General features: G+C 37.4%; 1 protein-coding gene across 3 annotated transcripts in view; it reads left to right on the forward strand.

The window, feature by feature from the left end:
- GOLGA4 (golgin A4) overlaps positions 1-26,943 on the forward strand; it is a 72,619-nt gene that overhangs the window by 20,709 nt on the left and 24,967 nt on the right. For all 3 annotated transcript variants that reach the window (XM_014267015.3, XM_014267013.3, XM_014267014.3), the window contains 11 exons: positions 3,375-3,440; positions 4,536-4,850; positions 6,869-6,916; positions 7,297-7,353; positions 11,082-11,180; positions 11,705-11,843; positions 14,478-14,665; positions 15,644-15,727; positions 16,531-16,678; positions 23,262-23,440; positions 24,461-24,592. In XM_014267015.3, coding sequence (XP_014122490.3) covers positions 3,375-3,440; positions 4,536-4,850; positions 6,869-6,916; positions 7,297-7,353; positions 11,082-11,180; positions 11,705-11,843; positions 14,478-14,665; positions 15,644-15,727; positions 16,531-16,678; positions 23,262-23,440; positions 24,461-24,592 — 1,455 coding nt within the window. The remainder of the gene's footprint in view (positions 1-3,374; positions 3,441-4,535; positions 4,851-6,868; positions 6,917-7,296; positions 7,354-11,081; positions 11,181-11,704; positions 11,844-14,477; positions 14,666-15,643; positions 15,728-16,530; positions 16,679-23,261; positions 23,441-24,460; positions 24,593-26,943) is intronic.

Below are 26,943 nucleotides of genomic sequence, written 5' to 3' on the forward strand. Positions count from 1 at the left end.
AAAGTTTTAAAAGTGTCAGCACTAGTTTAGCTTTGAAATTACATTGTTAAGGATCTTTACAGGTCCTTAAATGGTAGCTTTTTAAAGTATCTTCACAGAAAGAAGCAGCATCCATGGGTTTTATATTCATAAAAATCTTATTAAATTTAATAAATCTACTTAATCTTGTGTTTTAAAATAGATGTTAAATATTAAATTGTACTTACAAATTACATGCACAAACCCTCCAGACTTTCCTTTAACTCTTCTTCATATGTATCAGAATACCTGATTTTTGAAAGAAGTGTATTTAGTTGGTAAGTCACAGAATCACAGAATTAAGTAGGTTGGAAAAGACCTCTGAGATCATTGCGTCCAACCTATGACCTAACACCACCTTGCCAGCTAGACATGCCACTAAGTGCCACATCCAATCTTTTCTTAACTATCTCAGAGATGGTAACACCACCACCTCCCTGAGCAGCTCATTCCAATGCCCAATCACTCTTTTTGTGATGTCTTGGTAAAGTGTTTGTCTTCCTCTGTTGTCAGTCTTATAGTAGCATAGCAGATGCTTTGTAAATTATGAAGCAGAGGATAATTTTTTATTTGAATTATCTTATTATTAACTCTTGTTGTTAGGAGAAAAAACAAGAACAGGTAGTGGAGCCAAGAACACAGTGTGGAAGTGCTTCAGTTTAAAACCTATAAAAACTGTTAATCCACTAAGAAAAATCCACCGCCACAGGACAATGTTCTGAAGCACAATGCAGATTTTGTTCAAGCTAGGTGAAGCACAGTTTCCAAATCCAGTCTTCTTGTATGACTTGTTTTATTTTGTCTACATATGGGTAACTGCTCAGTTCTCTGGTTTCCTTAACTATCTGGATTTCTCTTTGTTCTGTGTTATTTCTGTACTACCTCAAATCTGCTCCATGTCAGACCTTTTTAAAGCTCTTTTATCATTCCTCTGCCACATAAATGTTTAGGTGTGCTTATTGGCATATCCAGAGTAGAAGCTGTGAGTGTGATCATGTAGGAGATATATGTACAAGGGTGATTGTGATTGAGATTTCAGTTCTACATACACCTTACATTTTTGCAGCTTGCATGTAACTGTCAGGGTATAGCTTGGTTAAAAGTTAAGAGTTACACTGCTCTTAGGTGAATTTACCCATATTTTGTTTGATATGCCTCAGTGTTTCACTTCTGTTGAAAAAATCCTTGTCCAAGATGGTTTCTAGCATATTCTGCTAATTCAGTTGGACTGGATTTATACAGCAAAAAACTGTCTGGATGTGTGTAAGTTAGAAACATAGAATATCCTGAGTTGCAAGGGAGCCACAAGATTGACCCAAGTCCTACTCCTGTCCCTGCACAGTACAGCCCGAAGAATCACACCATGTTCCTAAGAGTGTTGTCCAATAACTTCTTGAACTCAGACAGGCTTGGTGGTATGACCACTTACCTGGGGACCCTGTTCCAGGGCCCAACCACCCTCTGGGTAAAGAACCTTATTCTAATATCCAACATACTCCTCCCTGACAGAGCTTCATGCCATTCCCTCGAGTCCTGTTGCTGGTCACCACAGCTCCTGCCCCTCCACATCCCCTCATGAAGAAATTGTAAACTGGTTTGAGGTCTCCTCCATGATGAGCAAGCCAAGTGACCTCAGCTTCTCCTTGTATGGCTTTTCCTCAAGGCCCTTAATCATCTTTGTAGCCCATCTTTGGATACTCTCTAATAGCTTTGTATCTTTCTTATGTTGTGGCACCCAAAACTGTGCACAGTGCAGAGCAGAGTGGGACAATCCCCTCCCTTGCCCAGCTGGTAATGCAGTGCCTGATGTACCCAGGACACGCTTGGCTCTCCTGGCTGCTAGGGCACTGCTGGCTCATATCCAATTTTCCATTGACCAGGACCCTCAGGTCCCTTTCCGTGGTGCTGCTCTCCAGTGTCTTGTTTTCCCCAGTCTGTCCATACATCCAAGGTTGTCCCATCCCAGGTGCAGAATTTGGCATTTGTCTTCATTGAACTTCATATGGTTGCTGATTACTGAGCCCTCTAATTTGCTGAGGCCCCCTCTTCCAGGGCCTCTGTGTCTTCAAGGCAGTCAACAGCTCCTCCCAATTTAATATCATTGTCAAACTTAGTGTACCTTCAAGTCCCGCATTGAAGTAATTTATGAAGATGTTGAAGAGCACAGAGCTGAGGATGGAGCCCTGTGGAACCCCACTAGTGACATCTCACCAGTCTGATGTCACCCCATTCACTCTAAAGCTTTAAGCCCAACCCATGAGCCAATTGCTCATGCACTGCATGATGTGTTTATCCAGCTGTGTGCTGATTATTTTGTCCAGGAAGGTCCTGTGAGAGACAGTATCAAAGGCTTTAGTGAAATCTAAAAAGGTTACAACCAGTGGCTTCCCTTGCTCATCTCAGTGGGTAACCTTGTAATGAAAGGAAATCACATTTGGCAGGCAAGAGTGTCCCCTTATGAACCCATTACTGATTGTGACCAAGGATTGCTCTGTCTTGAAGTTGTTTTTCAATAATTCCCAGAAAAATCTGCATAATTTTACCAGTCAATGAAATTAGTCTAAGAGACCTGTAGTTTCCAGGGTCGTCCTTCCTGAAAATTAGGACTGGGTTAGCAAACACCTGAACACAGGACACAGGAAAGGCAGGATAGACAGGCTAGGAACAGTAATGTCTAAACTCTGTAAAAAACCCCAAACCAATAAAAAACTCCCAAAACACAAACCAGACAAACCAACCAACTCCAGACTACTGTTTTTTGTTGTATTGGTTTTGTTGTTTTGGATGAAGTTTTTTAATGTGTGTGTTTTTTCCTTTCTTTGGGAATGCAAAAGTTTTGTTAAAGATATATTTTCTGAAACTGTAATTTTCTTTCCATGTTCGCTGGAGTTATAAACAGTTTGTTACCAGCACTTCTTTTCCAGGTAGTTTCTGCCCCCACAATGCGCTGAAACAGAGAGAGATGGTGTTACAGCCAACTCTTACTCATATTGGCTGTAAATACTAGTAATTAATTAGACTTTTCCTGCTATAATTTTGTCTTTTTGTTGTGTCTTTGATTTGTCCATAAACGTTATATAAATAATCATTATGACTTACTTAACTGGAGATGTCAATATTTGCAGATGTTTCATACTAATCCATGCACACATAGCTGCTTTGTAGTTCTGCATATTGCAGCAATCTGTTTTGAATTTAACAAGCTAGCCTGTTTGCATGAAGACATCTTAATAAGCTTTCTAAAGAAGGTACTAAAAACAGAGGCAAAGAAAAAAGCACAGATGCTGTTTCTAGGAACCACAGAATTACAGCCCTTGTACTCTGTTTCTTCTAACAGTTGTTTTTACTTCCTGTAGAACTTGAATAAACAACCACTTCCTGGGTCCACAGAAAACAATGGAAGTGAATCTATCTCTCCACAGGTATGTGGAGGGCATGGGGGGTTTGTTTCCTCCTTCACTGCTGCGCTGTCTTTGTGTTACATTGGTTTAAGTGCCCAGTATTTCTCTTCATGCTGAAGTAAGGCTAAGTAGTTGCCTGTGAGGATGATCAGATATTTTGTTTGTTTGTAATACTATTTGCTGGTACTAAGTATTGTCACTGATATGTGGAGCTTTTCTTTTTGTAAGGACTGGTTAGCAGACTGCCAGCATTGAGATGTATCTTGTTGCACAGCAGTAAACTCGCTTTCAAAAGTAGGGGGCCTATTGCATGCTTGGAAAGCTTAAGAAAAGAACTGGAAGGCTGAAAATGTTGTCACTAGTGGGAAGGATGCAGATAATTTTTAAATATGTCTCAGGGAAACATTTAGCTTACTGAAGTGAGATTAGCAGTGGCTCCTGGCATGTGTCTCCCAACATTTTGATTGTAGGGGCAACATCTTGTGGTAATGCTTTCACATCACTTCTGTGGCACCAGCAGTAAAGGTTACCACAGCACAGGATCGTCTGGTATAGAGTGAAGAAGTACTATAGCTGCATAAATCAATAATTATTTTTTTATGTAATAATAGTGAAGTCGTTTAAAATAAAAATAAGAAAAGGACTGTTCAAGATGGTTTGCTAGGACTAACTATCATACAACGATCTCTACCATTAATTTGTTCCCTTAGTCATAGGAAAGTATCTATGTCTTTGAGATAAATCAAGTTCTGTGTAATACATTAAGAAGTGAGTGAGTTATATTTTTCATGTTTGAGACAATAGACATTTATATTAGTTACACATTCCTCAATTTTAGAGGGATTATACAGAAATACATTTTCCTAGAAGTTTAAATCAGAGCTGTAGTTTATTAGATTTAGTTGCTGTCTGAAATGGTGCACATCTGGTAGTTGCATGCTTGATTTTTCTGCACAAGTAGATGATTCTTTTAAGGGAGTAGCTGCTATTTGGTGTCATGCATGTGTTAAGACAACAGTAGTTTCTTTGCACAGGTCAAGTCTCTTTCCTGGACTTCAGTGTGTCTGTCTGCCTAAAAGCAGTGCAGAAATAATTACTTTCTTTCAATTTTTGCAGCAAAGTGACAGTCAGTCTTTTGCCCAGAGGCTTCAGCTTCGAGTTCCCTCCATGGAGTCTTTGTTTCGAAGCCCGGTAAAAGAGACCCTATTTCGCTCTTCCTCTAAAGAGTCCCTAGTCCGAAGTTCTTCAAGAGACTCACTGAATCGACTGGACTTGGAAGCTCTCAGTCCCACCTTTGATTCACCTTCTGACATTGAAAGTGAAACTGAAGAGCCTCTGGGAAATATGGACACCTTCAGCAAAGAGCAGTTGCTGCAGCGTCTGCGTAGAATGGAGCGCAGTTTAGGCAACTATAGGGGAAAATACTCAGAGGTAGGCAATGTGACTGGTTTAGCTGTGCAGAAAGGGGAAAGAGGTTAGGCTAACAGATACTGCAGCAGTGGACAATCTTTTTCTTTTCCTATTTGGAGCAAATGTTTAAACTTACAACTAACATGGAAGTTAACTTATTCTAAATCTAGTTATTTTTGACCTAAAAAGGTTAAATGTTCTTCTGGTAATAAAACATGGAAATCTTTTTCTTCTCTTGTTTGTAAATAATTTCCTGATGCCTGCAGTAGAGGCTAATTAATGGTTACTCACACAGAGCAGGCCTATTAAGATTTCAGACTGAAAGCATCTAGCAGAGGGTGAAGTTCACTACAGAGATGAGCATGACTTGTACTCCCATGACAGCAAATTTATTTTTTTTTCCCAACTTGTTCTTGAAATGCATAGTGTATATTCTGGCCATGTGCAGTAGGCAAGCATTTTGTTTTCAAGAAAGAAGTTCTATTCTTCATATTTTCTAGGTATTCCCTGAGAGGAATTAATTCAAACATCTTATTTTTTGGGTATTTTTGTAAAAACCAATTATATAAGTAATTTCCCTACTCATTTTCCAAATTACTGGGGAAGGTAAAGCCGTTGAATAGAAGGTGGTGTTTTGGGATTGGGTTTTTTAATTAGTTTTAGGGTTTTGTTTGGGTTTTTAAATTTTTTTTTAAAGTGTGTGTTGTATTTAAAACTGGATGTTTGTACTGTTTTTTACAGTTCTTTTAATATTTGCTGCCCTTAAATACAAGAATTCCTGTGCAGACTTTTATCAAAATCCCTGGAATCGAAAATATGTATACAGTGACTACAGTATTCAGCATATGCCTGAAAGAGCAGTTTTCATAGCAATTTTTCCTTCACTTCCAGCTAGTGTAATAAGTATTTTTTTGAAGTTTGTGTAAATAGTAGTTGCTAAAATGAAAGTTCTTCACTTTGTGGGTTTGTTTCAATGCTTTTTTTGGTCATTTGGGATTATTTTTATTAGTGTAATCTGTCCACCAATCCTAACTTTCTCTGTCAGAAAGGCTTGGGGTTTTTTCCTGGTTCTGTGAGTTTCTTCAGTTCAGTTGAAAATAATTGTTTTGCTGGAGTTTGGAAGAAACTTGTTGCAATATATAATGAGTAATGAAGGCAGAAATATTTTTTCCCTCTTAAAGTAGGATGCATAGTTAGCATCTCAAAAATACGGTAAAGGAAAACACCCATAGCAGTTTAGATTTTCTTATAAGGGCAAAATAAATATAACTTGGAAATTAAAAGTAATTTTGAATTCTGAAAATGTTTAGTTTGTTTTAAATTAGAAGTTGAAAATATATTTTGACCTTCTGGTTTCAGTGTTCTAGATTTGTTTTTCTTAAATTTTTCATCAATTTGAAAACAAAGTTTTCTAATTTCAAATGCCATTATGTTACTTCACTGTAATGCTACTTGGCAGTCGTAATCAAATATTTAAATAAACTGAGGTGTACCGTTCCTCCTTTTATCAGTTTACAGTGAGAAATGAAATACTGTCTACTTTCAGTCTGTCTTTGCTGGATATATGCAAGGCATATGGGATGAGAACATTACACCTTTTTTGTTACATTTAGAAATGTATTTTTTAATGCACACTTTTTTGTAAAATCATTTTTGCTTAATCTCCCTGGGACATGTACTCTTACGAGTGGTCACCCCGTGGGGTAGCTGTCTGAGATGTAACTTTCTGATACTGTTGGGTTTGACCCCCTGTGTTGAAGGGTGGTATGGGGTATGTTGTCTCAGGGAAGGGAAAACTGTGTATGAATGCTGAGTAACATCATTGTTTTGTCATGCAGGCTTGTATTTTTTAACACATTGGAGATATTTCATAGATAGATAAAGAAAACATTAAGAAAATTTAAGTACATTTATATCAAAGAAAGTTCTCAAGTGGAGCAAAGAGTTTGAAAATGCAGCTAGTGATACAACTAAGGAAATTATTTTGATGGTTATATGCAGATGTATTATCATCTTTATATCCGATTTGTTTATTTTAGCTAGTGTCTGCTTATCAAGTTACCCAGCGGGAAAAGAAGAAGCTGCAGGTAAGCATTACTTTTCATGGTCTCATACCTGCATGCTTCTTTCAATCTTAAAATGTGTAGTTACAATACAGATTTAATTTTCAGTGTGTTGTGAGTATGTAACAGATGATGATTTCTTAGCTGGGATTTCTGAGGAAACCAGTAATTTTTCATAATAACTGTGAAGTGTTGTAATCCAGCCCTTTTTGTTGCATCAGCTGACTTCAGGTGATGGATTAATAGATTGCCAACGCACAGTTGGCAGTTTATGGCAATACTTGCATATCAAGTGTGACTTGAAAGAGAAACAAATAATTACATTTGTGAGATTTTTGGATTTATTTATCCATTTAAAAATTACGTTTAATACACCTGATCTTTATTCTTCCTTTTTTCTTAAGAGCATTCTGAGTCAAAGCCAGGATAAAGCACTTCGCAGAATTGGAGAACTGAGAGAGGTAATTTCCTTTATTGATTGCATGTTTGCATTATATCACACCTACATAGGATCTTTTTCTGCCTAGCTTTTGACTTTTTTGTTCACAAAATATTTTCTATTACAGAGCAGGATATTTTACAGCTTTTTGTTGTTGTTGTTTATGTGGGGTTACTCCTCCGGCTTGCTTCCCATTCAGCAGCTTATTGCTATCCTCTTAAGACAGAGCAGTGCATCACCAACCAAACTACTTCTCTTGTTCATTGTGAAATAGGTACAAGTGTGTGTGGTTCTTGCAGTATTGTTGGGCCCAGCCTGTGCAATTTCTTGCTCTTCTATTAATGACAAATACTAATTCAGGAAACACAAGTAATAGGCACATTTTTGTAAGGATTTCAATGACTATCAAAAAAAAGAGGATAATAAAAAAAAATATTCTTTATCTCAGTTGTAATACTTACATTGTTTTATGGATTTTAGTATAGTTTGGTTTCAATCATAAAATCAAGTAGGTTGTGTTATGATTTGCCTCCTTAAGTTATAGTGAAATTCAAAGGAGAAGCTCTAGTGTGTTTGGTATTGATAGTAAACACATTGGACTTAAAAAACATGTATAGATGATTGGGCAGAATAGATTAGAAGGGCAAAATCAAAAACGCCATAAAAAGGGCAAAATCAAAAACCCTGATGAAGCACAATGTGAAGCTGAAGCTATTTTATTGTAAACACATTGGACTTAAAAAACATGTATAGATGATTGGGCAGAATAGATTAAAAGGGCAAAATCAAAAACGCCATAAAAAGGGCAAAATCAAAAACCCTGATGAAGCACAATGTGAAGCTGAAGCTATTTTATTGCCTCAGGAGCTAGTGCAACACCAGATTTGGAGATGGGTGTGCAAGGGTCTGTGCTCGTAGATTGCTGGAGAGCTGGGCACCATTTAGCCCAAAGTCACAGGCTTTGTCTTATGACTGCCCATCTGCTTCTGGCATGTACAATGCTGAGCAGCAGCACTGGCATGGAGGTTGCAGGAGCCATTAGACTGTGGTGAGGTCCCACCTTTGCCTGAAGCAGACTTACTCCAGGCACTTGGGTGCTTTACCCACAGACAGGGACTGAGGCCTGTCCCCTTCATAATGAGGGATGGTGACTGTGAGCTTCTGGCCACTTCTGTGAGCTTGAGTACACTTCTGGGTGTGTACTCAAGGCTCACGCTCACCCACGAGGGCCTGTCCCTGTCACTAGTCAGGCAGCCAGTCATTTCAAGGGAGGTCACTGGCACATTGCTGGGCACTCTTCAGTGATTGAGAGAGTAATTCAGGTGAGTGTGCTGTGAATTGTGTGAACTAGTGGGATAGTATTTTGGTTCACATCTGTGCTGTTTCTGCCCCAGTAGCTGAGAGCAGTGGGTCAGTGCTGGGAGTACTGTGTTCATCTGAGCTATAGCCTGTGTCCAGACTGTCACAATGTCCTAAGCTAAACTATCAGTGCATATGAGGGGAAAAAACCATTGCTTTACTGTCAGAATTGGCTTGCCAAGGGTATCTTTTCCAGATCACTACAAGGTCAAATGAAAAAGTTTTTTCTGTGGTAGGTCCATATCTACATGCTTCTCTAGGATTGGTTTTCCAGTTTATTGCTATTTGTTGAAGTCAGGAAGGCAAATGTGGAACAGAGTTAAATCTTTGGCATATGATAGAATTGGACCATGTGTATTTTTTTTTTTTACTTCTGTCATAGTCTTTGTGATTCATATATGTACATAAGTTACATATATATTTCTCTATATATATACATGTATATATGTATATTGTGTAAAACTTAATTTCATTCTTACCAATCTTGTAAATTTAAAGATTCCTTCAAATCTAACACTGAAATTCTTTTTTATTAATTGATACACTCCAAAAAGTGTTTTTCTGATCTTTTGGAAGCCCAGGTGTTGCAGCATTAGGTAAAACAGACAACGAAGGAAAAATTACAAATAAAATGGTAAGTTTCCATTGTGGAAGCTAACATGGTCCAAAGTAGTTAATTCATTGATGTAGTAATTTGCTATCAGAAATTAATTATAATAATCTTTTTCTTCATCATACAGTCCATTTTTCCCATAAATATGTTGAATCAGGCGAGTTTCTTCTAAGAAGGCCATGTGTGAGGAAACCAATCTTCCTTTGAGGCTAAAATAACAGTGTGACACATCCCTAGAAATAAATGTGGTTTTACTTACCTAGGTTTACTCCTGTTAGGATTAATTCCTCAAAACCAGTCTTAGAGCAGTCTTCAGTGTTCTCCTTCACAATACAGGATCAGAAGGGACTCTGAGAACCAAAGAGGACCATTTCTGTGTTGATTTCAATAAATCTCTTTGATACTTGTTCTCACACTGGCCTGCTTTGCTTTGTTTGAAAGGAATTACCTCTAAAGCTCAGAAGCACAGGGCAGAAGTGTGATGTAATTGCTGAGAACATGAGGCAGTGCAGTGTTAAGAAGTGGATATAGTTGGGAAAAGAGTAATGGTTTTTGCAGTGATGCTTTCCCTCACCATCATGGCTCTGCATGGCCTGGCAGGCTCAACTCACACAGCTGTGGTTTTCAGTGCTGGTATCAGCCTCATCTGTGGCAGGGCATTCACCGTTGGAGGTAAGGGATAGACAGCAAGACAGCATAAAAACAAGATTTGGATTTGGAGGAAAGCAGCTCAGGAAACATCCAGCGTTGCTTTGTCTCATTTGCTTTTTCATCCTTTTTTTCTCTATTGATCATCCTCTGTGTTTGCTTGGCTAATGGAATTCATGTTTATGGGTGGTGATTGTTTTGTACACGTGATCTTTGCAGAATAACAGTCATAAAGCATTCTTTTCCTGGAAGATATCTATGAATATAATAAACATATAAATAAAAAATATTGAAAATTTTCTGAAAGTATTTGCAGTGCATGCATGATGTATGTGCGGTTCTAGTTCTTGGAATAAGCAGTTAGATGTGAATTAATTTAGGTACACATATTTTCTATTAGAATGATAATTATGTAAAGAAATTTAAGTGTTTAAACTTAAAAGTGTTGGAAGTAATTTAAAAAAACTCCTTACTAAAGAATTTAGGCAATATCTACAAGCTTCTAAGAGTGTTCAGCCAAACAAATGCATATACGTATCAAGTAAAGCCACATACTTAAATTGTTTGGTATTCTCTGCCTTTCTCATTTGAGACATGTTTGTGGAATAAAAAGACCAATTTTCTTCTCTTATACATGGCATTTGTCATTTTAGAATGGTGTCACATTGAATGAACGTAATCAATTTTACATTTCTTCTCTTTATGTTGATTTATTCTGGTGGCAAAGTGAAGAATCTTCCAAAGTGCAGTCTTCAGCTTCCAGGAGAAATGTGTGCATGGAAGAGAGTTTTTCAGGAGCAGGCTTGAAATGAACCCTATACAAACTTACTTTTAGGAAAAAGAATCCTTGATAATTTTCCATCAGATCTAGACTCTTGTTGTTTTAATCCTGGTATTATAATTGAATGTTCTATATTGTGTGGAATGTTGTATAGTAAAAAAAAAATACACTTTATTGTTGTATTTTGGGATCACAACTATGAAAGAGATATTTTAGATGCTATTTCATAATATTTTCATAAGTCTTTTGAGTTCATAATATTTTCATAATATTTCAGAATATTTTCATAAGTAATTTGAGTTTACATTCATTGAGTTCACATTCATTTGAGATGTGTTTGCATTATCAGGAGCTCCAGATGGATCAACAAGCTAAGAAACATCTCCAAGAGGAATTTGATGCTTCCTTAGAAGAAAAGGATCAACTTATTAATGTCCTGCAAACTCAGGTAAGATAATTTACCAAACAAATGATGTTTAAAACTGCTCTTCTTAACTTTTCCTTTTAGCTATATATTTCCTATGATGCATATCCATGTTTTATTATAATTGCTCTGAAGTTGAAACTCATCTTGTGAATTTAGAATTTTCTGGAAATAAGTGTGTCTTTGTGGTAGAGGATACCTTTGTAAAAATCTCACTCATGTTAAATAGGATTGGCTGATTTGCACTTAAATACCTTTGTGATGTTTTTGTCATCAAGACATCAACATTAGCAGATGTCTGACCTAAAATTGCTTTTGCAAAATTCATGTATTTTGCTTAATTGGTCTTTTTTTCTCTACCCATAGTCTTTTGTTAATTGGAAGCATAATTCTGAGTTCTAAAAAATGGTAAAAAATTTCAGACAGATTTTTCCTTTTTCTACTTGCTTATATCAAAATTAATTTAACTCTTTCTAGTTTTGAAGATTAAAAAATTATCTGCTTTGAATCATTAGATTTTTTTTTAACAAAAAGAACATTTTGTTTAGGTGTCATTGCTGAAACAGAGATTACAGAATGGTCAGATAGACACTGAATTGCCTGATCAAAATGTCCAATCAGAACCACAAGTTCGAAGTCCAATGAAAGAAGTCAGTGCAGAAAATATTGTGGAACCAGGAAGCAACGGTAGGCATTGTGGCTTTTTCAAGAGATATTACGTTTTGGGGAATAAACCTGTTGTTATTTATGATGGAGTAACAATATTTAGGGCTGACCATGTTGTAGTAAGGATATATTTTCTAGAAGAAGACAGTTGTTTTGAAAACCATCTGGCAGCTAGAGGACAGGATAATCCTTTTAAGAAACTAAATTTTCATAAGAATTCAGATCTTGTATGTCTTTCCTTTGTCAATATCGATAATAACATTGTAATTATTGCTTTGTTGGTAGGTGTTCTTACTATCCCAACTTAATACAATTAAGAGATTCTGTCCCCCATAAGCGAGCACCTATCCCTGGAGTTTAGAGAGCAGATTAGTTGCCAGTCTCTGTCTTTTTGTTTGTGACTTTGGGGGTTTTTCTCTTGTTTTATCAGAAGAAAAGTAAAAACAAAGATAAATTTTGATATTCCTGCTATTAATAACCTGAATATTCCTCATGTCTGGAGGTTGTTTAAATTAGTGGAATTCTCAGTGTTGTATGTATTTGATTACTGAGCAAGGGACATTATAATGCTGATACATAATAAAAGTGTCTTTCATTGGTACCCTTCATAAAAGGTGGGGTTAAGACAGAGGTAAACATATATCTTGAAATTATATTTGTTCAGCATCTGCTATGGTTTTTATATGCAGGGATGATAGGAAGTGTTGGGGGGGAGATGTTCTTATCTAGTGCCATGGTTTTTGTACTGCTTAGTCAATAATGAAAAATTGTGATTCCAGATGTTTTCTGTGCATGAGTCTGCCTCTGGTCTGTAGTGTGCCAGGCATCCACCAAAGCTGCTCTCTCACTCTCCTCCACAGCTGGACAGAGGAGACAAAATTTAAAGATGTATTCATGAGTTGGGATAAGACCCCTTACTAAATACCATCATTGCCAAAACAGCCTCGAATTATAAATACGAAGTGAATTTATTACTAATAAAATCAGAGCAGGATAATGAGAAGTAAAATAAAACCTTAAAAACACCTTCCCCCTCACTGCCCCCCCCCACCTCTACCTCTACCTCTTTCCCCAGAGGGTCAGGGAACGGGGGTTTATGGTCAGTTCATCACCTGTGATTTCATCCACTGCTCAGGGAGAGGTAGGAGTGCTTCTCCTGCACCATTGTGGGGTCCCTCCCATAGGAGACAATTCTCCAAGAACTTCTCCAGCATGAGTGCATCTCATGGGCAGCAGCTCCCTGTGAACTGCTGTAATGTGAGCCCATCCCACAGTCCTCCTCAAACTGCTGCAGCATGGGTCACTCTTCCACAGGGTGCAGTTCTTGAAGCACAGGCTACTCCAGAATGGGCTTCTCTCTCCCTGGGCCTCCCACAGGGTCACAGTCAACTCTCGGGCATCCACCTGCTCTGGCATGGGCTCCTCCATGGCTGCATGTGGATCTCTGCATCCCCTTGGTCCTCCATGGGCTGCAGGGGCATGGCTGCTTCACCATGGTCAGCACCACAGGAAGCAGGGGAATCCTAGCACCTCCTCCTCTTCTTTCTCCTTGGATTTTCATGTCTGCAGAGTTGTTCCCTTCACATGTTCTCACTCTGCTTTTCTTTGGCTGCAATTACAACTGTACAATCACTTTTTTCTTCTTTCTTCTAAATTTTTATATCATAGAGGCATCACCACCATTTCTAATTGGCCCAGTCTTGACCAGCAGCGCATCTGTCTTTGGAGTTTTGCTGGGGATGGCTCTGCTGGAAATGAAGAAAGCTTCTGGCAGCTTTCTGGCAGCTCCTTGCAGAAGCCACCCCTGTAGTTCCCTTTCAACTACTGAAGCTTGGCCATGCAAATCCAGTACAATGTCAAATACTCTTGCAACCTCTAGAGCATCAGAGCAGAAGCACACAGTAAAATACTACCAAATGTGCTAGTTATGCAGTGATTCAAACCTACTGAAAAGGCGTAGGTTTAAATTATAGATATTAGAAAAAATTCTTTACTGTGAGGGTCATGAGGGACTGGAACAGGTAGCCCAGAGAAGTTGTGGTTGCCCCATCCTTTGAATTGTTAAAGGCCAGGCTGGATGGAGCTCTGAGCAACTTGTTCTGTGAGGTGTTCCAGCCTAGGGTAGAGGAACTAGATGATCTTTAAGATCCCTTCCAACCCAAACCAGTCTATGATTCTATGAGTACTGCTCAGAAAGACACTTAGAATAACCTTTATCCTGCTGAACGTAATATTGCCAATCTGGGTATTTTAGAATTAATTTCATACCCAGCCTTGGGAAAGCAAGAATCTGTGTGCATGGCACTTGAGTGATTTACTTTGCATCACATTTTTTCCTACTTGTGCATATTATGTTAGTAGCAGCAGGCAGGTTTATAAACCATGATGACTTTTTCATTAAGTAAAAAACCTTGTTTATTAATAGCTTCATTTTGAAGCTCATAAAGTATGGGGTTTTGTAAGCTAACTTGGTGTTAAATACTCTTTACTACTCTGTGTATGTGTGGAGTATTTCTGGCACTTACAGAAGGAACTAGGAAGTTTTGCAGACTTCACACAACTTTCTTTAGAGACTTGTGAATCCACTGCATTGTGAATGATTGCAGAAATTTGGAAATGTCATGCATGTGGTAATGTTGGTATGTTGTCTTATAGAGGATAATGAAGATTCTGTTAAAACACTGGAAACTCTTAATCGGAGGGTGAAGCGCCAAGAGAACTTGCTGCAACGTTGTAAGGAGACTATTCGGTCACATAAGGAGTCCTGTGCCCAACTGACCAATGAGAAAGAGGCACTTCAAGAACAGCTGGAAGAGAGGCTTCAGGAACTGGAGAAAATGAAGGTATGGAAAGTACTCTTAGCTTTATGGGTAACCATGAAAATACAGTAAGAACTCCAGTATTTCCAAAATTTATTGATAGGGCAGACCATGAAACAAATTTTCCCTGTACTTTTTGGAGAAAAGGGTTCAAAACACACCTGGAATAAATACACTCAACAATTATTCTAGAGTGATGAAGTAGGGTATGAAAACTTACTGTATAAAAAACCATCAGAATGGTATTAGAAATAAGTAGTTGTGGGAAATTGGAGTGAGGAAAAGACTGTCTTAGCACAGAAAACAGAAGGTAAAGTAAGAAAAGTAGAGCAGAACTAAACCTTTAAGATATAGTGAACGAGGCATTAATTATGTAAATTAAGAGAAAGAAAACGAAGGCAGGGCAGTGGAGATCACAATATAGCGAATATAAGTGCAATCCCAAAGCTAATAAATTAATACTTGCTCAATTTTCCTTTTAAGGCCATTAGTGATGAGTGTGGAGTGTAAGTAAGATGGCTAATAGTAATGAAATCTGAAAATGTGCTAAGTATAGCTGTACCTAACTTTAGTTACAGAGATTAGATTCCCATCTCTGTCTTCATCTCTGAGCACTAGCCTGGTTTGAAAAAGCTGTGAAAGACTTGAGTGTTTTAATGACATTTTCTAGAACATGGCTAGTAACAATCATTTATGTTGCATTGCTGAGATTCTCTTGTAAACCAAAATGCAGGTAATGGAGCAGAAATCTTAGACATATTTCTTATTTTACTTTACCAACTCAGACCTCCATATGTGGAGGTTCTAACAACGCCTTCAGATCTCTGAATTACTACAGAAGCCATAAGACAGCCTACCTCTGGGAGATGTAAAAGTAATTTAGAACTACGCACTTCAGTTTCCCTTGATTGTGTTCTGTGTTCTTCCTCCAAGGCATAGTGCAGGGTCAGAGCCTAAGCTAAGCTGTTTGTCAACCAACTTGTGGTTGGGATCTTTTTTTAGGACCTTCACATGGCTGAGAAGACTAAACTGATTACACAGCTACGTGATGCAAAGAATTTGATTGAACAGCTGGAACAAGACAAGGTAAAAAAGCTGTAGGTTTTGATGAAGATTGTTTAAAACACAAAATATCTAGTTCTTGGTATTAGAAGCTGGTTTTAGTGGTCTGATGGTTTCATCTATGTTTAAATAAACATGTAATTTAAGCTACTTAAGAATTTTATTGTATATATATATCATATGTCTGTTAAATTATACTTAATACTGCAACACAACATTGTATAGGATGAAGCAGATATACTGAATACATTCCTTGATGCCAATTCTAAAACAAACAAAGAAACCCCAAACACAAATCAAGATGAGATACAATTAAATTGATTTTAAAATAACCAATAAAGTAACTGTGCTTTCAATAGACAATAAGGAGTTTCTCCATTTTTCACTTCTTGAAAGTTTTTTAATCACAGTCTTGGTACCTGGAGTAACTTCTGGTGGTGTCATAAGTGACACAACTAACATTGTATGGTGTAAACTTAAAGTAGAAGTGCAGACTCTACAATGCTTTTAGTGTGGGTTTGTTTACAGAATACGTGTTTCAAAGGAAAGTGTCTGTACTAGAAGGAGGAAATTTTTGGATGGTCCATGTTTGCTGGAGTTCTTTTCACCACTTGATAAATTTTGGATACTCTTAAAAATAAACCCTATTCTTACTTTCTTTTTGTTAGCATTTTCTGTTTTCTGACATAGAAAAATCCTATGATCTCTGGTCTCATAATAAGAGACTACAGTTTATTCCTGGCAAGGATTATGCCCTGGCTTGAAATTGTTTCAGGTCTATGTCTTATTTATTTGCTAGCTTTTTATCACAAGGACCTTTTCCATAGGGCATGGTAATTGCAGAGACAAAGCGGCAAATGCATGAGACATTGGAAATGAAGGAGGAGGAGGTAGCCCAACTGCGTGCTCGAATCAAACAAATAACTACAAAAGGCGAGGAATTAAAAGAGCAGAAAGAAAAATCTGAGAGAGCTGGTAAGAATATACCTACATTATTTGTTTTCACATTTGTACATCAGAAAACTTCAGTGTGGTCTTTTTCTATAGTTGTTTGGAATGAATTTTAAGAGATGCTCTTTTTTCTGTTGTTCTACACGTCACCTGTGGCATCATTACTAACTTCGCTTCTGGACAGCAGAGTGTAGGGATGCTTTTGACTGATCTGTTACCTGAAAGCTGGATTTAGGAAAGAAACTTCTGAAAGGCAACTGTACTTCCTTGTTTGTACAGGAAAAAAGTGATTGAGTCTTCTTCTAGTCTAACTTAAGAAAAGAAACTTGCAAGTACCTATAAATTGTCATTATAATGCCACCAGGAATTCACATAGAAAACATAGCAGTGAGTGTATAAGAGTTTGTGAAGAAGTAAAAATGTTATAACGATAGTAAGCATTTTCTTTCAATTATTTTAATAGAAACATTTCTGATTGAAGTGAAACAGCAGTGATAATTCCTTTTGCCTCAGGCTCGTAACAGAGGAACATTTATGTAACTGTTATATGATGTAGTTTGCTTTTTATGGAAATTAGGTAACATTATGTGTGCTTGGAGTTCTACTTTTGCATGAAATGAAGTTTAACCATTGTTTTTTAAACAGTGAAATTGTTTTGTACTACATCAGAATTCTTTTAGAATTATTTAATTTGTTCTCACGGGCATGCAAAGAAGCTCACTCTTTTGGCAGAAGCTCAGGTGTTACTTTGAATAAAATACTATACATATTTTCTTTCTCTAAAAAGCCATGAAGAGTTCAAACAATGCAGTTCATAGTGGTTTATTTTTTAAATCTATATAGATTTAGATTAGAGCTTGCAATTTTAAAGATTGATTTGGATAGATCATTCTGCTGTAATGCAGAAAACCAGCTGGAGCATCCATCTTGTGAATGTAATAAACATTTTCATTAGGTCCCTTCCTCTCCTACCCTTTCAAGGTTGCATGCATCTTTTTAGTTCTGGAAATTCATACTTCAAAAGTCAGTCAGTCTTACAGTGTATTTTGTTTGGTACTGAGACTAGAAAGCTCTTCATGACTAAAAAAAGAAGGTGAAGAATCTTTTAATACTTCTGTAGATATGAAGTTATTATCATAGTTTTATGCAATAGTGTTTCTTGAGGCAGGAGAAACAATTATGAATTATTAATGTACTATCCACACACACTAATTAATGCAGTAAGTTCTTCAAGTTTGCCTGGCCAGAAGCGGAAATCAGGTTAGAGATGATTCTGTAGACAACTAGAAAACTTTCTGTTGTATTGAGAAGTAATTTAATTTGAATGAATGTTGTGTTGAGTACACTACACTCTTCTAGCGGGAGATTTGTGCTCTTTTTTGTGCTCAAAAATGTGCTCTTTTTTGAACAAAAATTTTAAGTACTTTGGTTGATTTTACAATGTCTAAGTGTCAACTTTACCTTCGAGTTTATTTATTATAGTCTTTTAAGCATGCATGTATGTGTGTTGGAAAATTAGTTAACACTGCTTTTAAGACAGAATTGTGAGGTGACATTTATTATATTTTTCTGTTGCATCCTTGGCTTAATACATTACAAAAATATTATAATCTACAATGTTAGTGTGGCTCAATACAGTTGAACTAAATTATTTGAGAAAACCGCCTCGCATTCCAAGAGAGCCTGAAATTGCTTTTTAGGCCTCAGCCTTTGAGTTGTAATGGATTTATGAATTGGGTAATTTCATGTATTTAGGGTCAACATTTAAAAGTTCTGGGTTTTGGATAGGTAATGTGAGCTGACTTTGACAGAACCACAGATTTGGTAAGGTTGGAATGGACTACAGTGTATCATCTGGTCCAACCTCCCTGCTCTGCTAGTGTCATCATAAACCACATGGCAGACTGTTAAATTCTAGGCATCTTTTTCTATGTCATGGTTTAGTGAAGAACTGAAATTAAGTAGAACTGGAACCAAGTAGAAATGTTAATTTCATTTATGTTATATTAAAATAAGAATAAGCATAATACACTTGAAATTTATTTTTGTAGTGCTGCTTGGAGACTAAAAATTGATATAGATTTCCATGTCGTCTTGCCTACTGTTACATCTCTGGCATTTTTCTTTGTAAATCAGGACTTTAGAATTGCTCCAGTGTTTGATTTAATGTGAATGCATTTTTGTGTAATGAAATAATGAAAAGATATGTATGCTTATTTTTTGTTGCGTACAAAACAGTACAAACTGTAATTTGGTCTCCTCAGTTCAGTTCTTTTTCTATTTGTAGTTAGAGGTACATTATGTTGAAATCTCTCAGAGCATCTTGTTTTTGTGCATCCACATATGCCAATAAGTGAATCACGGTGCCTTTCCCAAGCCTTGTATGAACAGGACAGGGGTAAGGGTGCTGGTTTTTTTACATCACACATTGGGTGCTTGAACTGGGTTCTAAAAGTAAATTCTGTGCTTCTCAGGCACTTCTACTTGAGGTAACCGCAACACATTTCTTTTTTTACTTCAACAAAGATCTTTTTAGTATTTATAAATTTCTAGCTAAACTTAAGTTCTTTTCTCTTGGGATTACCTAGCCTAAGTACTTTATGACTTCTCAGGATGCAGATTACTGACTTACTAATAGTCAGTGAGCAAACAAGGTCTTTAGAAAGCAAATCCTACTTATAGGCAGCATTTTTTTTTTTGCAAGCTTAATTAACATATGCTTTGCACTTTTTTTCAGTGAAGAAAAAAGGATTGGACTGCTCATTTAAAATCCTGCCTAGATGCACAAGTCAGCTGTAGAAATTATTTCAACCTTTTTTTTTCAAAACTGGGACATGATGCCTGCTCTCAGCCCTCAGAAATTGAACGTGAATCTCTCCTTTGCCAGCCGGTATACAAAGCTGGTTTGCTTCCTTCACAGTGTTTAGCACTGGGAGGCACTCTAGACAAAGAGAAAAGGTGTGCAGCACCAGCAGAGGAAACCAGAAGGCTTTGCAGTGCAAAGTGTTACTCTGGGTGTGGGGAGTAAGGTGAAGGGAACCGACACTGGGACTTTGGAGTGGTGTAGGTAAAGTAGTCAACTGTCCACCCCATGTTGTGTAAAAACAGATTAGCAAACTTAAACTCTGCTCAGACTCATTTTTTGTGACTTACATACTGCACAGGAAAGTTTTCAATTTGTCTGGCTTTGTCACATTAATGGGGTTTTGCAAGACGAACCTGAGACTATGTTGGTGTGCTTGTTTCTACTTCTGATTTGCTGATGTGCCTTTGTGAGACTTCATTCAACCAATACTTGGTTGAAAGATCTTCCCTGAACAGAGTTCTGCAGGCTGGAGAAGAATGCAGAGGCAGTGCCTTTACTCTCTACATTCAGAGTAGCTATATTTAAACAAAAACATGGACTTTATTTCATGTTTTGATACAGAGAATTAAAATCTCTCACAGATTAAGAGTAACAGTGACAATAGAGACCACATTCTGTCTGCTTGATGATAGTTTAGCCCTCTGCTGGTTTGAAACTTGGTTGTGTCCAGCTACACTAGAATTAACTACTTTGAATGAAAATACTCTGTTTTGCTTAAGAGCTAAATGTGCCTGAGAGGTGTATAATTTAACTTTTAGTGATCCAACTGTGTTTCTGTGAAGTATTGCTTCTTTGTGCTTTCATACCCTCTTGGCTTTTTAACCATCAGCTTTTTTCTAGTTTTGTATTAGCCTCCTGCTTGTGATTATGGTGATGCAGCTTTTGTATTGCATGTTTCTCAGCAATTTCATATCAGTAGTCAATCCTGTTGTGAGCCTGAATCTTCTCTTTGGCTGATCTGTGGGCTATAGCAAATGTATTCTCTTTCCTTTTGCAGAAGGAAAGAGAATACAAATGAAAATAAATGAAAATAAAAATAACATTTTCTCAAATGAAAATAACGTACATGATGCTCAGAACAAGAATAAGAAAATGTGAATGGAAAAGTGAAATAATGTTCTACTTGCAGGCTTTAGTTTCAAGCTATACTTTGCAAAGGCCCCTAGGATGGGGTGGATTTTTGTTTTGTTTTATATTTTTGTTTGCTTGTTTGGTTCGATTTTTGTTTGGTTTTGAAAAAAGATGATGCTGTAGTACTGAATGACTTCACCAGTTTTGCTTGGCCTGCTTTTGTTAGGACTGAGAGGAGCATCAGGGAAGTCATTACCATTCTCCAAACACAGTTTTGCATTAATCTGCTGTGTTCATAATCAACTTGTGCCTGGTGTTGCAAGTGGGGAGAACTTGAGTCCTATAGATGGCATGTGGTAAAATGCCTTCCTAGGACTGTGAAGAACTGTGCAAAATAAGGAACTATAAGCCTTGTGCATGCTTGTATTACATTTTAGACTGTTTCTGCTTGAAATAATCTCTAGTGATCGTAAGTTTTTGTAATAGTTTTAGCATTTAAGCAGAACCAGAAGTGGAAGAGTGGATACAGTGATCTGCTTTGGTATTGCCAGAATCAATAACAGCCCCAAAAATCAATAATTTTGCCTTAAGACATGATTGTTGCTGTGAGTAGTCAGAATAAGGCTTCCTCAAAAAACAAGAAAATTCTGTAGAAGGTCAGAATTGGGGTGAATCCAGTTGCATGGAATTAAGTTACTTGAAGACATATTTGCAGCACTGTCTCAAAAGTACAGACTGTGGTTAAAATCTTCAGTGTTTAATGTTGTCAAAAGATGTGGGATGGAAATAATTGCTCACTTCTCAAATACATGCTTGAATGTTATTAAAGGCAACTTCAAAAAAAGCAAAGATTGCAATAACTGCTGTGAATGCCTACGAACTAATGATGAATCAATAAAACTAGAGATGTGAGAGTCTATTACGATTTTCTTTTGGGAACAGAATTTATTGGAAGAAAGCTTAGAAAATAAATAACACTTCAGAAGTTTGGTTTTTTTCTGTTTCCTTGCAAAATAGAGTCCGAGTAGTCCAAGGTTTAATAGAATAATATACTTTTAGGAGTTTGTGCTCTGATAAATTAGAGTCTTGATATTGGCACTGTGATTTTGAATTTTACAGAGGTGTTTTTCCAAAATTCTGTTATGCTAAGTACTAAATTTTTCTAATAAGGGTGTAGGGGTTTTCTATCGCAGCAGGCAGAGGTGGTGGAGTGCTGCAGCCTTCCCAGAGGAGCGTCTTTAAGAGGACGTCCTGGGTGCACAGGCACATCTCGCTCCTGCCGAATGATTTCAGCTCTCGGGGGATTTCAGCCATGAGCGATGCAGAAGGAAGGGATGGAGTCTTCATATGGGGTTGCACCGAGATTCTTTATTGAGCTCCTACCTTGAAGGGGTCCAGGGACAAAGAACTCTTTCAGGCAGAGAGAGCAGGGGTTTATATAGGGATAGCGAGGGGTGGGGCAGAACATGTGAGCGATTGAGATGAGGGCGCAGGGGCAGAACAAAGGAGAAGGGTCAGTGGGATACATAGAATCAACATACGGCAACAGTGCACTCTTGGGGAAGTTTTTTTCCTCGCCATGACCAGGAAGGTTGTTGCTTAAGGGTTGTCCCTCCAGGGGAGCATGGTAAGCTTTTCCCCAGCCGGTTTACCATCCTCAACAGTTTTCCACACTCAAGATCCCTTCAGGAAAAGAGATTTCCCTAATAATGATTGAACTCTAGTGTTGTGTAATTCTGTGTAGACTCTGACATCAGTTGTAGTGAGTTTTAGGGGTATTGAATAAATAAACAAGCTCACAATGCTGGAATTTATTTGCTTTCTTTTTATATCTAAATTATCATCTGTGAAGTGAATAAAGCATGTTAGACTATGTCACCTTAGCATGAGATGAAGCTGTGGAATTACTGCTTTTATTTTGTAAATTAAAATGTGTTTCAGTGGATTTGTGCATCCTGAGGAAGAGTAATTAAATCTCAGCACTGCAGCTTGAGTGTTCTTTTGAAACAACTTACAGCTATTCAAGTTTTCTGAGAGCAAATCTTTACTTTTATTTTTTTTATTTTTACATTTTATTTGTGAAGTTAGAAGTGCCAGACAGTCAGCTACCACAGTGATAGAAGTGTACATTAAATGTAAATAGTGAGATAATGAAATTAGCAAAGCCATCTCTGTGGACTCTATGAAACAGTTTAAAGAAACAATTCTCTAGGTTTTACTGTTTGGAATTACTCTTAGGTATATAAAGTGCCTGATATTATACATTAATGTTCTATTCGGGAGAAACTCTTCATGACCTGCTAATAACTGACTTGCATAGTAGTCATTCTTGGTTTGTTTCTGTCTGCTTGTTTTAGTGTGAATTACCTTTCTTGGTGCAGCTATTTTCTGCTTCTTCAAAGTTTATTCAGCAGGTATAAGCAGAAGAGGAGTGTTGTAGTTCATTCATTAATATGGTTTATGCATTTTATAGTGATTTTAGGCAAAGAAATAGAAGCTACATGATGTATTGGAAGAAATACACATCTATGTGTCAGTTCTCTTTCCTTTCTAGAAAATAAACATGAATTCTAGGTTAATTCTTAAATTCATTCTTCTCTTTTTGTGAAATTCTTCTATCAAAATGTATAGATATTTCTCAATTATCATATACTTTTTTTTTCTTCACAGCTTTTGAAGAGCTTGAGAAGGCTATAAGTATTGCCCAAAAGACAGAGGAAGCCCGTAAAAAACTGCAAATAGAAATGGAAGAAAAAATTAAAGCAGTAGAAAAGGCAAGTGAAGAAGAGAGAGTAAATCTTCAGCGTGAACTAACCAGAGTGAAACAAGAGGTGGTTGAGATTATGAAGGTAAAAACTATTACAGTTAAACTATTGTTGTAAAATACATCAGTATGACAGAACTCTGTTATAAAGCTTTTGCTAGTTAATAAAATCCATGAAAGTTATTTTCTGTGATTAAAGATTTACTTAATGAAAAACCAAAAACTCTTCATAGATGTTTTTGCTTCAGCAATTTAAATCAGTTCATTAATGGCATGTAAACAGAAATAGTATTATCCTTTGCTTCACAGTATTTAATAAAATTGTTTATTAAAAGTGTACTTGAGACTTTAAACAGAGACAAGAAGACATTAATGGCAGGAAACTCACACATCTCCACAAGGATTTGGGGTTTTAATAACTTTTAGCTTTTAATCATTATCCTAGCTGAGTATGTGTAAGTGTTTAAGAACTTGTTGCCATATTGTTTGTGGGTTAAAAGTTTCTATAATTTGCTTTTTCTGGTGTATTTAGTTAGGAATTGCTGGAATACTTCACACGCCTTACAAAGCTGTAAATTTGAACACCCTTAAGTTACAGTTCTTGTAATGATATCCACAATGGTATTAATTTTTTTAAGAGAATACACTGATGCTTTAAGGGGACCGCTGATGTGCTTCACATTATTCTTAAATAAAGCACATATGTAGGTTCTAGATAACTGTCTACACAGAGTATCACCACTTGACTTTCTGGCTTATAAAACAAGAATACTGAGAAAGCTACAAAAAGTTCCTTTTCCAATGTGTTATCACGTTTGAACTGAAAACACAAGTTTGCCTTGGAGAAGAGTCTTTAGAAACAACTATGTGTCTTTAGTACAACTATGAAAGACTTGAGAAGGAAGATGGATAACTTAAAGCTTGAAAATAAGAACTGTCAGGGCTTTATATTAAGCACTCTAAGTGATCAGAACTTAATCAAAGGGAGCAAAGAGATGGTTCCGGTTTCTTCTGTCTGTCTGCACTATTTTCTTATTAAGAAAAAATAGAAAGTGTTTTGTTAGTTAATATTTTGAAATTAGTTTTTTGTGACTTTGATTCACAGAAATCTTCAGAGGAACGAGTTGCTGAACTAGAAAAAATCCATAAAAAAGAACTGGCTGCCAAAGATCAGGAGTTAAATGAGAGATTACAGGCTCAAGAAAAGGTATTCCAGGAGAAGATGAAGGCAGCTCTTGTAAGTAAACCTAACACGCATAAAAAGACATTTCTCTAAGTGTGAGTTGGGATTAGAAGTCTTGAGTTGACACTATTCCACAGTGAGAGTCGTCCTGTGCTTAAAGATAGGAGTGCTTTCCAAAAGTCACATAGCTCAGAGATTTCAGGAATGTGAAAAGAAGGCAGCTGCAATGATGCAGACTGAGTAACTTATAGTAGTAATAGTAATAACTTAGTAATGATAACTTACCACTGTCAGTGCTCAGCAACAGCTGTATCTTGTGGAACCTATTTATTTTTTTGAAATTTTTTAGACTTGATTTTTAATATATTTCTGTGGATTATTGGCAATCAGGCCCAGGAACTAGAGTAAAAGAAATACAAAAATTGAGGCTGTTTGAAAAGTGTTTGTATAGTTATGTCTGGTTGTATTGTGTTATGTGAACAGGGTTAACTATTCATATTGTTTGGCATCAGAAAAAGTATTTTCTTAGAGATCAGACTGGGAAAAATTGTTGAAATTCTTTGCACTTTTTCATGAACTGTAATCCACTATAGATAATAATGTAATTTTGCCTAAATAGTTGATATATATGTAACATATATGTATATATATCATCTGCATATATCTGTTACAAATAACGGATTGGTTTTTGTGCCCCTCAAGGATGGATAGTGAGTAGGACTGAGAGACTTTGACAGCCCTGTTCTGAGTATATTTTTCTACCTGTTTCAGAGGTTACTTCCTTAATTGTAAGAAACAAGTTTAAAAATATCTTAGCAGTGGAATCAAGTGAGAACAGACTTTATTCCTGTCTTGGTTTACAAGACAGATGTCTGCTAGGGAAGGCAGAAAAAGCCTCCCTTGGAATGGAGAATGTAAACTCCCTCCCTCCACATTTTTAAATTGTGAAATTAAGGGCTGTCAGGCAAAGATATGGCTAGAGGAATAACAGTTCTTTACTGCTATGCGTAATAAAGCAAACAAACATGAGCAACTTCGGCATTAACAACAAACAGAACCAGGGACCCAGCGACAGCCTTTTGGCTGCGGCACTTCCTCCTTGGGTGCAGTTACAGCCACAGCCCGGCAGGGGCGCTGTTGGCTCCCGGTTGGCAGGGCAGGTGCGGTGATTCCCCGGCAGCTGCAGGGGGCGCTGTGGCGCTGGCTCGGGGAGCAGATGGCAATGGCGGCTTCTGTCCGAAGATGGAAAGGAGTGGAAGAGAGGCCTTGCTTCACAAACCCTTGGGGCAGCCAGTTCCTGTGCCCCTAGCAGGACTCTCAGAATGCTGCAAGCTGGGCCGGCAGGGGCTGAGGGGCTCCCAGCAGGGCAGGGAGAGCTGAGCTCAGGATCCCGGGCACCTGAGCAGACAATGATAGTTGTCTTTTTTAGTGAGGTGCGTGTTAATAAGTTCAAGTGGCTGTTCTCATGAGCAGAGACTCACGCCACGGTAGAAGAAGCAGCTCTGGGCCAGTCTGCAGTAGCAGCAGTGGAATTCCTTTCCCCAGAAGCAGTGGCTCTGACTGTCCGCCTCTAAAACTGAAGCAGTGAGAGGGAGAGCTAGGACCTCCACCCAGCCCCTTATTCCAGCCAGAAAGAAAAAAAACCTCCCAAAAAAACCAAAGGAGTTTCCCCCTCTCTACCATCAGTTCTTATTAACTACTCAATGGGAACAAAATTCCACAAATAACAAGGAGGGAACGGAAAAAAAAAACCCAAACCAAAACCCAACCCCCAACAACTCCTCTCAGATGTTATTCTCAATTAATAGTGGTAAACAAACCAAAATGGAAGGCTTGATTACATTTATGTTTTTCATGCAAAGACAAGGGGTGTGACAAAAGGCTACTCACTTTTCATAAATTTAGAAAGGTTTATTAAACTTTATCAAAAATAAAACAGAAGACTGAATAGAGAAAATGTTAAGGTGCCGGGAGCAAAGGATTTTCCCCACCCTGTGCTCACCCACACAATGGAGGTTGGCCTTTTAACCCTTTAGCCCCTCCCAAAGTTCTGTCCATCGACTCCTTCTTCACTGTCCAGTGGTAGAGTTTACTTCCTCAAATCCTGATTGGAGGTCAGGTGTTGCCATAGTGACAAGCCAGCCCTCCCAAATGTCCCAACCCTGGCTGTCCCTTGATAACAATGCAAGGGGGTAAAACATAACTATAAATCTATAAAACTTCTCTTAAACTATATACATGATATTTGTCTGTTAATTGTGAGAGTCAACCATCACATTACTCATCTATCACAAGGGGTTTCCAAGAAAAAAAAGAAGCGATTTATTGCAATTATGTTTTCACAAACTGAATACAAACTCCATTTGTTTTTGTGCAGAAAGTAAAGATGATTAGTGTATGACTCC

The sequence above is a fragment of the Zonotrichia albicollis genome, chromosome 1 (assembly GCF_047830755.1).
Source record: "Zonotrichia albicollis isolate bZonAlb1 chromosome 1, bZonAlb1.hap1, whole genome shotgun sequence".
Lineage (NCBI taxonomy): Eukaryota > Metazoa > Chordata > Aves > Passeriformes > Passerellidae > Zonotrichia > Zonotrichia albicollis.